This window comes from Homarus americanus, unplaced genomic scaffold (genome assembly GCF_018991925.1).
Source record: "Homarus americanus isolate GMGI-L3 unplaced genomic scaffold, GMGI_Hamer_2.0 scaffold52806, whole genome shotgun sequence".
Taxonomy (NCBI): domain Eukaryota; kingdom Metazoa; phylum Arthropoda; class Malacostraca; order Decapoda; family Nephropidae; genus Homarus; species Homarus americanus.
This window is the reverse complement of record NW_024720773.1, coordinates 6813045-6829630: the sequence shown is the minus strand read 5'-3', so window position 1 is coordinate 6829630 and position 16586 is coordinate 6813045. Positions and strand designations below refer to the sequence as shown.

Below are 16586 nucleotides of genomic sequence, written 5' to 3'. Positions count from 1 at the left end.
TTGAGTAAGTGATATATATATATATATATATATATATATATATATATATATATATATATATATATATATATATATATATATATATATATATATATATATATATATATATATATATATATATATATATATATATATATATATATATATATATATATATATATATATATATATATATTAATAATCAAATTACTCGCCTTCAAGAAATCACTCTTCCGTAACCAGTATGAATTGAACATATATTCATAGGACATTTTTGCCTGGAAATGAACAGTATATATGTAACCCCTAACTTAGGGGTTACATATATACTATACATCATTCTACCCCATTGTCACCATTTTACTTAGGGGCCCTAAGTAGAATGGTGACGATGGGGTAGAATGATGTATATGTAACAGCTGGGAGTATACAGTTCAGTATGAATATAGACTGCAAGTATACAGTAATGAATGCACATAAATTATTGTTTACGAGTTCAGATTGTTTAGTCTGATCTCTCCTGCGAGACCTACCCACCATGGGTAACCCTATCAGTGCGTCACGGGTGGTTCAGCTCTCGCATTCTTCAAGATACACAAGCCCTTCCACCTCGTCAAGGTACAATCCAGGAAGGGTTATCATAGTATTTCAGTTAAACGTTATCTTCCAACACCATGGCTGCAGGGGCTGTGCAGAATTCTGCACAGCTGTGCAAAATTCTGCACAGCCCCTGTAGCCATGGTGTAATCGCATGTGTGTGTACGTCAGTATAGCCTCACACCCAAGGTTCACAAAATACAATCATGCGTGATTCTTTCCTTGTTCTGTGTGGTCTGCCTATGTGGGGTATAGGCAGCACAATAAGGGCCCTATGGCACATAAACGGTAACTGAGAGCCGTAATTAAGTACTGCATGTTACCGCCACAGTAAGATAAGCTAGAAGAGAGAGAGAAAGAGAGGGATAACCATAATAAGATAAACTAGGCGAGAGAGAGAGAGAGAGAGAGGGGGGGTGAGATAAGAGATAAAGTGTTGACAACGAATTTGCTGGCCAATCTGCTGAGGTGTTTCAATACGAAAACATATGGCCCTCGCCTCCGGGCTGAGATTGCCCTCGAGGGTAGTCTACTGATTTCTACAGGCCAGACAACACGTTGGTTCAGACCACTAGACCCTAAAACGTGAGTGATCGTGAAGTATAAGAATCTGCTAAGAAACTCTAAATAACTTTAATAAGTATATTTGTGTACTGTAATTTGATCATATTATACCAATTGTCTCCTGTATCAATAGTTATAACATGCGAGTTATATTTAAGATGTTAACAGGCTATGTACTGTATATTGATTGTATTATTCATATGATGTGTCCTGAGATAACAGCATTTGTTATATGAGAAATGTTCTTTAACAAGTTTTGACCGAATTATATGGTACGCGTCAACGTTGAGGGTTTATTTCTCCAGCAACAAACCAATAACGCTCCTATGAGCGTTAACACTGCATATGAGCTCCAAATTTGCGCAAAATACAAATTACCCTGCTAAGGTTTCGTACACAAATCAGAGTTTTAGCTGAACCAGAAGATTAAACATCAACTTATTTCACCTAATGATTAAATACCCCAACGTTAACCTCGTCTAACCTAATGCTAACCTCGTTTGACCTTACCTAAGCAAAAGCTAACCCAATCTAACGCTATCCTAACCCAAACAAGGTGCAGTCAGGGTGTTTAATCTTCAGGTGAAATAAGTTTGGGGTATCTGTTCTTCAGGTGAATCAAATTTTGTGGTATGACCAAATGATTAAAATCATATGTATTACTGTTGTTGTAGGTAGTGTAATAATTGTAGGATGTGGAATAATGTTCCAGGGAGTTTAATGGTTGTAGTTACTGCAATATTGTTGTCGGTAGTGTCTAGTGTATATTGTTGTAGGTAGCATCAGGTGAATCAGAACAGAGAACAAATCATGCATGAATGGATATGGTGAACCTTGGGTCTGAGCGCGTAACCGTATACACTACTCGACCGGAAGATATCGGTTAACTGAAATACTATGATAGGAGTTTTGATTTTTCTGTTTTACAGTAGAGAGGTTATCTCCTCCCATTCCAACCCGTCTTTCTGTGACCACCACCGGCACTGGTGGTGATCTGGCTTCAGGGATTGCCAAAAGTAAGCCTCTTGGGGGGGGGTGGGGTTCCTGAAGCTGCAGATGAGGAAGGTAACTGTTTGACTTGAACTAAAACACAAAAATAACCTCCAGCTAAAATAACCTTCAAATTACACTTAAGGCTTTACCTTAACTACTGTAGTGTTATGAGATACATTTAAGGTAGAGAATAACTAAACTTTATAGTAATCTTCTAACAGCTACCAACTTAACGTAAATAGCCAAGCTGGAGCCTTAGGTGTAATTTGAAGGTTATTTTAGCTGGAGGTTATTTTTGTGTTTTAGTTCAAGTCAAACAGTTACCTTCCTCATCTGCAGCTTCCACCCAACCCAAGAGGCTCACCAATAAGCTGACTGCGCTTCCACACCGGTAGCGGGCGATGGGGTCGCTACGTCCCTACGCCTTCCCGCCCTACTGCTTATCCGTGTTGCTGCTATTGGTGGAAGGGCGTGGTGTCGTCTGCACGTCCTTCACCAGGAGACTGGGGGGGACTCATGGCAAAATGGTTAACCATGGGACCATTGTCATCCATCGTAGGCTCCAGCTGATGGCGAAAGTAAAGCACCCCTTTGTCATGCGATACAGGGGTCTTTCTCATCTTCTGCAAGCCAACAGTCGCGTCCAGGTCACCACCTGACGCTCCGGCCTCATGCCTTCTCTTAACACACACTTTCTTGGTGCAACTTTGTCCTCCCGGGATGACGGCACTACTTGCACCTCCAGGGTTGATGGTGCTACTTGCACCTCCAGGGTTGATGGTGCTATTTGCACCTCCTGGGTTTATGGTGTTACTTGCATGTCCAGGGTTGATGGTGCTACTTGCACCTCCTGGGTTGATGGTGCTATTTGCACCTCCAGGGTTTATGGTGTTACTTGCATGTCCAGGGTTGATGGTGCTACTTGCACCTCCTGGGTTGATGGTGCTATTTGCACCTCCAGGGTTGATGGTGCTACTTGCACCTCCAGGGTTGATGGTGCTACTACTACTGCTTCTAGGGTCGATGGTGTTGCCTGCACCTCCTGGGTTGATGGTGCTATTTGCACTTCCAGGGTTGATGGTGCTACTTGCACCTCCTGGGTTGATGGTGCTATTTGCACCTCCAGGGTTGATGGTGCAACTACTGCTTCTAGGGTCGATGGTGTTGCCTGCACCTCCTGGGTTGATGGTGCCTGCACTCCAGGGTTGATGGTGTTGGTGCTACTTGCACCTCCAGGGTTGATGGTGCTACTTGCACCTCCAGGGGTGATGGTGCTACTACTACTGCTTCAGGGTCGATGGTGTTGCCTGCACTCCTGGGTTGATGGTGCTATTTGCACCTCCTGGGTTTATGGTGTTGGTGCTACTTGCACCTCCAGGGTGATGGTGCTACTACTACTGCTTCTAGGGTCGATGGTGTTGCCTGCACCTCCTGGGTTGATGGTGCTATTTGCACCTCCGGGTTTATGGTGTTGGTGCTACTTGCACCTCCAGGGTTGATGGTGCTACTACTACTGCTTCTGGGGTCGATGGTGTTGCTCACCGGGTTGATGGTGCTATTTGCACCTCCAGGGTTGATGGTGCTACTTGCCTCCTGCGGATGGTGCTATTTGCACTTCCAGGGTTATGGTGCTACTTGCACCTCCTGGGTTGATGGTGCTATTTGCACTCCAGGGTTGATGGTGCTACTTGCACCTCCTGGGTTGATGGTGCTACTACTACTGCTTCTAGGGTCGATGGTGTTGCCTGCACCTCCTGGGTTGATGGTGCTACTTGCACCTCCTGGGGTTGATGGTGCTATTTGCACCTCCAGGGTTGATGGTGCTACCTGCACCTCCGGTATGGTGCTATTTGCACCTCCAGGTTGATGGTGCTACGCACCTCCCGGGTGGATGGTGCTACTACTACTGCTTCCAGGTCGATGGTGTTGCTTGCACCTCCTGGGTTGATGGTGCTACTACTACTGCTTCCAGGGTCGATGGTGTTGTTTGCACCTCCTGGGTTGATGGTGCCATTTGCACTCCAGGGTTGATGGTGTTGGTGCTACTTGCACCTCCTGGGTTGATGGTGCTACTTGCACCCAGGGTTGATGGTGCTACTACTACTGCTTCTAGGGTCGATGGTGCTGCTTGCACCTCCTGGGTTGATGTGCTATTTGCACCTCCTGGTTATTGTTGGTGCTACTTGCACCTCCAGGGTTGATGGTGCTACTACTACTGCTTCTAGGGTCGATGGTGTTGCCTGCACCTCCTGGGTTGATGGTGCTATTTGCACCTCCAGGGTTGATGGTGCTACTTGCACCTCCTGGGTTGATGGTGCTATTTGCACTTCCAGGGTTGATGGTGCTACTTGCACCTCCTGGTGATGGTGCTATTTGCACTTCCAGGGTTGATGGTGCTACTTGCACCTCCTGGGTTGATGGTGCTACTACTACTGCTTCTAGGGTCGATGGTGTTGCCTGCACCTCCTGGGTTGATGGTGCTACTTGCACCTCCTGGTGATGGTGCTATTTGCACCTCCAGGGTTGATGGTGCTACTTGCACCTCCTGGGTTGATGGTGCTATTTGCACCTCCAGGTTGATGGTGCTATTTGCACCTCCTGGGTTGATGGTGCTTGCACCTCCAGGGTTGTGGTGCTACTTGCACCTCCTGGGTTGATGGTGCTATTTGCACCTCCAGGGTTGATGGTGCTACTTGCACCTCCTGGGTTGATGGTGCTTGCACCTGGGTGATGGTGCTATTTGCACTCCAGGGCTGATGCTACTCTGCACCTCCTGGGGTTGATGGTGTTGCCTGCACCTCCTGGGTTGATGGTGCTATTTGCACCTCCAGGGTTGATGGTGCTACTTGCACCTCCTGGGTTGATGGTGCTATTTGCACCTCCAGGGTTGATGGTGCTACTTGCACCTCCTGGGTTGATGGTGCTATTTGCACTCCAGGGTTGATGGTGCTACTTGCACCTCCTGGGTTGGATGGTGCTACTATACTGCTTCTAGGGTCGATGGTGTTGCCTGCACCTCCAGGTTGATGGTGCTACTTGCACCTCCTGGGTTGATGGTGCTATTTGCACTTCCAGGGGTTGATGTGCTTTGCACCTCCTGGTGATGGTGCTATTTGCACTTCCAGGTTGATGGTGCTCCTGCACCTCCTGGTGATGTGGTGCTACTACTACCGCTTCAGGGTCGATGGTGTTGCCTGCACCTCCAGGGTTGATGGTGCTACTTGCACCTCCTGGGTTGATGGTGCTACTACTACTGCTTCTAGGGTCTATTTGTTGCCTGCCTCCAGGTCGATGGTGTTGCCTCACCTCCTGGGTTGATGGTGCTACTTGCACCTCCTGGGTTGATGGTGCTATTTGCACCTCCTGGGTTGATGGTGCTATTTGCACCTCCTGGGTTGATGGTGCTATTTGCACTTCCAGGGTGATGGTGCTACTTCTGCACCTCCTGGGTTGATGGTGCTACTACTACTGCTTCCAGGGTGATGGTGCTCTGCACCTCCAGGGTTGATGGTGCTACTTGCACCTCCAGGGTGATGGTGCTATTTGCACCTCCAGGGTTGATGGTGCTACTTGTACCCCTGGTGATGGTGCTACTACTACTGCTCTAGGGTCGATGGTGTTGCCTGCACCTCCAGGGTTGATGGTGCTATTTGCACCTCCAGGGTTGATGGTGCTACTGCACCTCCAGGGTTGATGGTGCTATTTGCACCTCCAGGGTGATGGTGCTATTTTGCACCTCCAGGGTTGATGGTGCTATTTGCACCTCCAGGGCTGATGGTGCTACTACTACTGCTTCTAGGTCGATGGTGTTGCCTGCACCTCCAGGGGTTGATGGTGCTATTTGCACCTCCAGGGTTGATGGTGCTACTTGCACCTCCAGGTTGATGGTGCTATTTGCACCTCCAGGGTTGATGGTGCTACTACTACTGCTTCTAGGGTCGATGGTGTTGCCTGCACCTCCTGGGTTGATGGTGCTATTTGCACCTCCAGGGTTGATGGTGCTATTTGCACCTCCAGGGTTGATGGTGCTATTTGCACCTCCAGGGTTGATGGTGCTACTTGCACCTCCAGGGTTGATGGTGCTATTTGCACCTCCTGGGTTGATAGGGCTACTTGCACTTCCCCAGTTGTTCCCAGGACCCTGTTCTCGAGATGACTGACAACTGTGATTGTTCGTCATACCCGGGGGGCTCGGGGGGTTGTCTATTTCATTTCGGTCGTAGTTGTCGTCTTCCTCGTCGCCGCTGAAGTCGTTTATAATATCTGGACTGGGGGCATCGTCATCCTCCCAACAGGGGGATCTGAGAACAAGGAGAGAGACCTATTATTAATACAGGTAGTGAGATGCACTTTAATAATTCACAACTACACACCACTACACTATACACATAACTATACACTATCTAAAGACAAACGCACAACTACACACACACACACACACCACATGGTTTCTCCTCTCTTTGCATTGAATGCTTTTGTAAAGTGACCCACTCCCTAATATCTCCCTATGAAATTTACAACATTTCTCTTCATTGTCTACATTAACTATCAGGGAAAACTATATCACAAATACCCACATAAACTACTTCTACCAAAGTTTCCTCGAGTAAACAGTGAGAGGTTAACAGCCCAGCGTGTACAGTACAGTCCACTATATTGGCGCCTGATAAGGATGGTGCGGCAAGTGATCAACATCACAACTGTACAACACAGACCTACACCACAACCGTACAATACAGACCTGCACCACAGCCGTACAATACAGACCTACACCACAACCGTACAATACAGACCTGCACCGCAGCCGTACAACCACAGACCTACACCACAGCCGTACAATACAGACCTACACCACAACCGTACAATACAGACTCTACAGCCGTACAATACAGACCTACACCACAACCGTACCAATACAGACCTGCACCGCAGCCCGTACAATACAGACCTACACACAGCCGTACAATACAGACCTACACCACAACCGTACAATACCAGACCTACACCACAGCCGTACAATACAGACCTACTGTACACCTGAAACATAAAAATGCAGATCAACAGTACACCAGAGCAGTACAATACAGACCTACAATTTTCCTGACCATTACAATACAGACCTACAGTACTACCACAACCGTACAATACAGACCTACAGTACACCACAGCCGTACAATACAGACCTACAGTACACCACAGCCGTACAATACCAGACCTACAGTACCACCACCCAGCCGTGCAATACAGACCTACAGTACACCACATGCATACAATGAACCTGATGCCACAACCGTACAATACAGACCTACAGTACACAACCCGTACAATACAGACCTGCAATACCACAGCTGTGCAATACAGACCTACAGTACACCACAGCCAGTACAATACAGACCTACCAGTACACCACAGCCGTATTACAATACAGACCTACAGTACACCAGAGCCGTACAATACAGACCTACAGTACACCACAACCGTACAATACCAGACCTACACCACAACCGTACCAATACAGACCTACACCACAGCCGTGCAATACAGACCTACTGTACACCACAGCCGTACAATACAGACCTACCAGTACACCAGAGCCGTACAATACAGACCTACAGTACACCACAGCCATGCAATACCAGACCTACAATACACCACAGCCGTACAATACAGACCTACAGTACACAGAGCCGTACAATACAGACCTACCACAGTACACCACAACCATACAATACAGACCTACACTACACCACAGCTGTACAATACAGACCTACAGTACCACCACAACTGTACAATACAGACCTACAGTACACCACAGCCGTACAATACAGACCTACAGTACACCACAGCCGTACAATACAGACCTACAATAGTACACCACAACCCGTACAATACAGACCTACAGTACACAGCCGTACAATACCAGACCTACAGTACACCACAACCGTACAATACAGACCTACAATTACACCACAGCCAGCCACAATACAGACCTACAGTACACCACAGCCGTACAATACAAAACCTACAGTACACAGCCGTACAATACAGACCTACAGTACACCACAACCGTACAATACAGACCTACAATTTACAGCCGTACAATACAGCCTACAGAGACACCACAGCCGTACAATACAATGAACCTACAGTACACCACAGCCGTACAATACAGACCTACAGTACACCACAGCCGTACAATACAGACCTACAGTACACCACAGCTGTACAATACAGACCTACAATTACACCACAGCTGTACAATACAGACCTACAATTTTTACCACAACCGTACCAATACAGCAGACCTACAGTACACCACAACCGTACAATACAGACCTACAGTACACCACAGCCGTACAATACAGACCTACAGTACACCCACAGCTGTACCAATACAGACCTACAGTACACCACAGCCGTACAATACAGACCTACAGTTACACCACAGCCGTACAATACAGACCTACAGTACACCACACAGCCAGAAATACCATTACAGACCACAGTACACCACAGCCGTACAATACAGACCTACAGTACCCACCGCAACCGTACAATACAGACCTACAGTACCACAGCCGTACAATACAAACCTACAGTACACCACAGCCGTACAATGTAGACCTACAGTACACCACAGCCATTACCAATACAGACCTACAATACACCACAGCCATTGCAATACAGACCTACAGGACACACCACAGCCGTACAATACAGACCTACAGTACACCACAGCCTGCACAGCCACAGACCTACAGTACTACAACCGTACAATACAGACCACCATGATACACCACAACCGTACAATACAGACCTACAGTACACCACAGCAACCATTACCAATACAGACCTACAGTACACCACAGCTGTACAAAATACAGACTACTGATACACCACAGCCGTACAATACAGACCTGTCCATACCACAGCCGTACAATACAGACCTACAGTACACCACAGCTGTACAATACAGACCTACAGTACACCACAGCCGTACAATACAGACCTACAGTACACCACAACCGTACAATACCAGACCTACAGTACACCACAGCTGGTACAATACAGACCTACAGTACACCACAGCTGTGCAATACAGACTTTCCTACAGTACACCACAACTGTACAATACAGACCTACAATACACCACAGCCGTACAATACAGACTACAGTACACCACAGCTGGCCTGATACAGACCTACAGTACACACAGCCGTACAATACAGACCTACAGTACACCACAGCCGTACAATACAGACCTACCAGTACACCACAGCCAAGCCTGACCATTTCAGACCTACAGTACACCCACAGCTGCTGACCACCAGACCACAGTACACCACAACCGTACAATACAGACCTACAGTACGCAGAGCCGTACAATACAGGCCACCGGTACACCACAGCCATTAATTACAGACCTGGTACACCACAGCCGTACAATACAGACCTACAATTTTTACCACAGCACCAACACAATACCAGACCTACAGTACACCACAGCCATTACAATACCAGACCTACAGCACACCACAGCCGTACAATACAGACCTGTTACACCACAGCTGTACAATACAGACCTACAGTACACCACAGCCGTACAATACAGACCTACAGTACACCACAGCCGTACAATACAGACCTACAGTACACCACAGCTGTAATACAGACCTACAGTACACCACAGCCGTACCAATTACAGACCTACAGTACACCTGGCCGTACAATACAGACCTACAGTACACCACAGCCGTACAATACAGACCTACAGTACACCACAGCTGTACAATACAGACCTACAGTACACCACAGCGCAACACAATACAGACCTACAGTACACCACAGCCGTACAATACAGGCCTACAATACACCACAGCCGTACAATACAGACCTACAGTACACCACAGCCGTACAATGCAGACCTACAGTACCACCACAGCTGTACAATAAGACCTACAGTACCACAACCGTACCAATACAGACCTACAGTACACCACAGCTGGCAATACAGACCTACAGTACCACAGCCGTACAATACAGACCTACAGTACACCACAGCTGGCCTGATACAGACCTACAGTACACCAGCCGTACCAATACAGACCTACCAGTACACACCACAGCCGTACAATACAGACTACAGTACACCACAGCCGTACAATACAGACCTAAAAAGGTACACACCACAACCGTGCAGCCATAGACACAGTACACCACAGCCGTACAATACAGACCTACAGTACCCACCACAGCCGTACAATACAGACCTACAGTACACCACAGCCGTACAATACAGACCTACAGTACACACCACAACCATACCAATACCAGACCTACAGTACACCACAACCGTACAACACAGACCTACAATACCACCACAGCTGTACAATACAGACCTAGTACACACCTTGGCTGTACATACAGACCTACAGTACACACAGCCAGCTGAAATGCAGACCTACAGTACACACAACCATGCAATACCAGACCTACAGTACACCACAGCTGTTGCAATACAGACCTACAATGCACCACAACCGTACAATACAGACCTACAGTACACCACAGCCGTAATACAGACCTACAGTACACCACAGCCGTACAACACAGACCTACAGTACACAACCGTACAGCTACAGACCTACAGTACACCACAGCCATGCAATACAGACCTACAGTTACACCACAGCCGTACAACAGACCTACCACAGTACACCACAGCCATTACAATACAGACCACAGTACACACAACCGTACAATACCAATGAACACAGTACACCACAGCCGGCACAATACAGACGTACCCTACACCACAGCTGTACAATACCAGACCTACAGTACCCTACAGCCGTACAATACAGACCTGAGTACACCACAGCCGTACAATACAGGCCTACAGTACACCACAGCCGTACCAATACAGACCACCGTTACACCACAGCCGTACAATACAGACCTACAGTACACCACAACCGTACAATACAGACCTACAGTACACCACAGCCGTACCAATACAGACCTACAGTACACCACAGCCCGTCGCAAATACAGACCTACGTACACCACAGCCGTACAATACAGACCTACAGTACACCACAGCCGTACAATACAGACCTACAGTACACCACAGCTGTACAATACAGACCTACAGTACACCACAGCCGTACAATACAGACCTACACTACACCACAGCTGTACAATACAGACCTACAGTACACCACAGCTGTACAATACAGACCTACACCGAAAAAAGTTCTTAAGTAACTGCTGGAGTAATTATCCTCGTAACTAGCAACAGTATGGGTCCAAATCTAGATAATTTTAGAACTTCATTATACTAATACACTAACCCCCCCCCCCGGTTCCGTCCCCCCCGGTTCCGTTGTCGCCATTAGGACAGAGAAATCAACCACGGAAGAAAATCGAAGCCGTCCACTTTCAGCCCACGAAGAACTTTATATTTGATACAAGATAAACAAAAAATTCAGTAAATTTCATCATTTCCATGCAACAGTAACAAGAGTTTTTCATATAGTATTTACAATTAGAGAACATTATTTAAGAATATTTTGTTAACTTAAAATATGGATGTTAATTACATGCAGACTGTAGAGGCAAAAATTATATTCAGTTGTACATTTTAACCTTCACATTTTATCAGTTATATATTAACAGTTTACTTGGGAATTTTGAGCACAGTAGATGGATGATATAAGTAAATGAATACAGCAGTAAATCCATGGAATTACGGTATAATAATTAAACATTAAGAAATATAACATTTAATTTTAACACAATATTCTTCGCAAAATATACGAAGACAAATAACTGGGTATTTATGTCATACAGAACTATATAGGAGTCAATGCTAATTAAAGACTAAGAAGAACGAATAGACTACATTATCGGTCATGGCAAATATTATACAGTATCCTGTAGCCTGACATGCTGTTTTGGGCTAGTTTGTTGGTCCATTGTTCATGTAATAGAAGTAATGATATAATACGATTTATTGTGTTATACAAAGAAAAACATGACTGATATTTACGTGAAAAAAAAAAAAAAATTATATATATATTTTTAATTTATATATATATATATATATATATATATATATATATATATATATATATATATATATATATATATATATATATATATATATATATATACCCACGGTAAAAATGTAAATTATTTCTTCATACAAATTTTGTTTCCGAGATTAATTTGATGAGATTTATTTCAAGTTCCTATGGCTAATTATATCTTTGATTAACTTAGATATCGGTAAGCTGCAATGGTGATATAATTTATCAGTTTTATGTCAAGTTACATGGCTACGGTACCTGTCTTAAAAATTTATTATATCTAAATTTTCTTTCAATTAACCTTCATTAAGCCTTAGATGGAGATAATATATTTTTATATACCAGTAAATGACGAAAAATATAAATCGATTTATAAAAAAATACGATTTTATTACATCACAAATTTTCCAACGATGATATTGGAGCTACAAATTCTAAAAAAACTCGAGGTATATAAGAACTAGGAGAGTTTAAACTTAACTCCCACCATGTACAGTCAATAACAAAAATTTCTGCACATTTATAGTGTTATACAATATGACACACCGGACCAAGAATTCTGAACAACACTCATTTACGTGGGTGATTCCAGTTAATTTATCTGTATTAACTATATGTGATATAAAAAAATACGTCATACTGGTAATGCAATGCATCACGCAACCAGAAATACCAACCTTACCAAATTAATATGGCCTCAGTCAGTGATCGTTGCAGGGGCCATCAGACCAAGGGGTGTAGAATATTTTTTTGCTGACTGTACATCACTACACCTTATGAATAGAGAATACCAATACCGTACAGTAAACCCCAAAGAATCTAATGCAATAAAAATCATCCGGTGCACCATGCTACAGTAAATACCGATAAACACCATGATATAGGAAGTTGTTGAGTCACTGAGCTATATACTGTATATACAGTACAAAATGGCCAGAGCCTAGTTGAGGCAAAAACAGAAAATGATGGATGTAGCTTTTGATTAAATTAAGATAGGACGGTGATTCTGGTATCTGGGGAGGGTGGGTGAGGGGAGGGTTGGGATGGGTTTCGAGTTTGAGGAATTCAGAGAAATATTTACCATTGGTACTGAAGGTCAAATTCGTTCATAAACAAGATGGTGGCTGTCGTTTCCGGTAAGATAAATAAATAAATAAATATATAAATAAATATATATATATATATATATATATATATATATATATATATATATATATATATATATATATATATATATATATATATATATATATTTTTTTTTTTTTTTTTTTTTTTTTTTTTTTTGCTTTAATAATGGTATGTAGATTATTTTAATGAATTTTTAGGCCAGTCTAAGAAAATAAACAAAAACACAAATGAAAAAGGCAGTAATAATTTTGGACAACTTTAATTAGGGAACTAGATTCTTTATTAGGCTTCTCATAGAAACTGTATGGACAAAATTATTACCCTGCCATGCCCTACTCTACTCTGCCACACCCTACTCTACCCTGCCACACCCTACTCTACCCTGCCACACCCTACTCTACCCTGCCACACCCTACTCTACCCTGCCATGCCCTACTTTACCGTACCCTTCCATCCCCATCCTACTCTGCCATACCGTACCTTTCCATCGCCATTCCACCCTGAAATACTCTGCCATACCCTACCGTACCCTGCCATATCCCACCCTACCCTGCCATACTCCACTCTGTCACATTTCTCCTTCATACAATGGCAGGCTAACTAACTAATCCTTCTGCGGAGTTATACACAATGGCAGACGAGTTAATAATTCATTTTATTCATATATTTAGGGTTTGTCTCTAGTTCATTTGTGGATATATGTAATAATATATTCTGGGTTAATGATGTGTAGGTTAGACTGAGTCAGGTCAGGTTAGGCAAAGTAGGCAAGTTTAAGTTAAGTTAGGTTGGTTAGGTTAGGTACAGTAGGCTAGGTTAAAGTAGGTTGGTTAGGTTAATGTTAGCGTTAGGGTTAGAGTGGTTATACTTGAAGAGAAATAAGCTGGGTGTTTAATCTGAAGGTGATCTGACTTGCGGTTCAGAAATGATCTATGTTATTCTTCCTCTGCAGTCTATTTGACTCGACACGATAATAAAGACGATAAATCAACTCAACAAATCAAAGTGAAGGTCATCATAACTTCCAGCATAAAAGAATTAAAAGTACTGTACTCGTATGTGCGGTACCTCATACCATCCAGATTACGGCCAAAATGTGGTGCAATATACACGTATCCGAGATATAGCTACGGTACCAGTAAACATCCTATATTTGGCGTGATCTGTCTCTCTAAGCACTCAAGTTTTCGTTATTATGAATACCATTCTGAGTTTTTCTCTAGTTTTATCTAGTAAATACGTACAGTACGTATACCGTCACAAGTATATCATCGCTGCTCACGTGATTCTACCCCTGCCAACTTGCGGTGTGGAATATGTACCGTACCTTGTCTATTATTGGGTTAAGTTCTAATGACGACAAAGAAACAATTTACAGTAACCAAGAATTGGTAAAACAGCATAATTTTACCACAATTTAAAGCTTATTTGTTAATCTCATCTCTTACTACTACACGTTACTTAAAGGAGCTGCAACCTCACCCACCTCCAAAAGTCTCGGTTCATTCTTCTCGTCCACGGTCCTCGGCACGTTACCTCACTATAAATGGATGGCGATCAGAATTCACAAACCGGGATATTCTCTAAAATCTGGATCGGTGTTTTAAAAACTTTCAATGAGTTTCTGCCAACAAGATTGCAACTCTCTCAGAGCAAGGCTCGGCTGCAACTGGGCTTATCTTGCTGTTCTTGCCTCAGTTGCCGAACGTCACTTGCTCGAATAAGTTTATAATGTAATTTATTTAAACTTTAAGGATTATAAGAATTATAACGTTTTTGACAAAGTAAAGAAAAAATCAGTTTTAACTATTATATTTTAGTAATGAACCTATTAGGTCTAGAAACATTTCCCATTAGGTTTTATGCCAATAATATTTTTATGAAGAGTTTCGTTACGTAAAAGTATTTTGCTTTTTATATCAAAACATTTCTTAAGAACAGGCAGTGGTAATCAATGCGTCACAAACAGCGGGGATGTTAAGATTTATTTGGAATATATTAATGACATACATGACCGCTTCCTTTTATCATTGTTCAGCTGAAAACTAACATAGCAACAACACATTAAAGAAAACTGTACAGTCACCGGGAGAACGCACACATTTCAATTACTTTTTACTTTTATCCTCTTCGCCACTGATCAGCTCGTTAGCCGCTTTGGGCGATCGGTCACGTCTCTGATTACTTTTCCTTTTCATTTATCTTCTTCACCAAAAGATCGGCTCGCTAGCCGCCCGAGCGATCGGTCACGTCTCTGTCACGGACTGTTGACAAATACTGGGCATGCACCGGCTCCTGAATATACCTGCACCCGCTCCAATGTTGGTCAAGTCTTGTCTTGAAAGAGCTCACACTCGGTGCCGTCACAACACTCACTGGTAGATTGTTCCAAGAGTTTACAACCCTCACTCCGATAAAGTTTGCCCTCAGTTTTTTTTTATTATTATTTATTGGGCACTCCCCTACATCCTTGTGTAAGGTGAAGCGCAGAAGCGTCTACAGCGCCCAACAGGGAAGCATGCTAAGTACATGCTTGTCTTTATGTCTCATGAGTTAAGGGCGTAGAAACCTCACAGTTTTCTGGACTTGCGGCTTCTTCAATCTTGACCTGTGACCCCTTGTGGGGCGAGCGTCAGCCAGCTCCAAGTAAGGACACTCGACTGAGTAGTGCCCCCTGAGATGCTTATACACCTCAACTAGGTCCCCCCTTGCCCGTCTGTAGTATAAGCTAGGCAAGTTCAGGCGCTCCAATCTCTCAGGGTAGCTGAGGTGCCGAAGTGCAGGCATCAGTCTGGTGGCCCTCCTTTGAACATTTTCAACCAACTGACAGTCCCTAGCATATCTCGGGGACCAGACGGGGTGACAGTACTCAAGATGGGGAAGCACTTCACTCTTGAAGATCGTTATGAGGGACGGACCGTCTAGATATCTGAACGACCTTCTTATAAAGGCCCCTCCACAAGATCGAGCAGTGCCCGGCGGGCACACGCTAAATGCCCGTTATCGGGCAAAATTGGCGGGCAAACCAGCGGAGTGCCCGTGCCCGGCGTTGAGCGAAATCATGGTCGGCCTGCCTGGTGGTTTGCTGCCGGATATGGAGTGACGACTCTGAACCTTAGTTAAGTACTGCAAATGTGATTACGTATATGTTCCCCGCTCGGTCCAGATGTCCAGTGTATAACCAAATAAGCTTATGCAATGTACATTATTGGCGTGACAATAAACGGGAGATTG

The 16586-nt window shown here is 44.1% G+C and overlaps 1 protein-coding gene across 1 annotated transcript; it reads right to left on the bottom strand.

The window, feature by feature from the left end:
- Positions 1-5806: 5806 nt before the first annotated feature.
- On the bottom strand, positions 5807-15010 carry LOC121861137 (translation initiation factor IF-2-like). Its single transcript, XM_042358703.1, has 2 exons — positions 14839-15010; positions 5807-6434 (listed from the first exon to the last, which is right to left on the bottom strand). The coding sequence occupies exons 1-2, from the start codon at positions 14856-14858 to the stop codon at positions 5807-5809; spliced, it is 648 nt and encodes a 215-aa protein (XP_042214637.1). The 5' UTR covers positions 14859-15010.
- Between the last annotated feature and the right edge of the window lie 1576 nt (positions 15011-16586).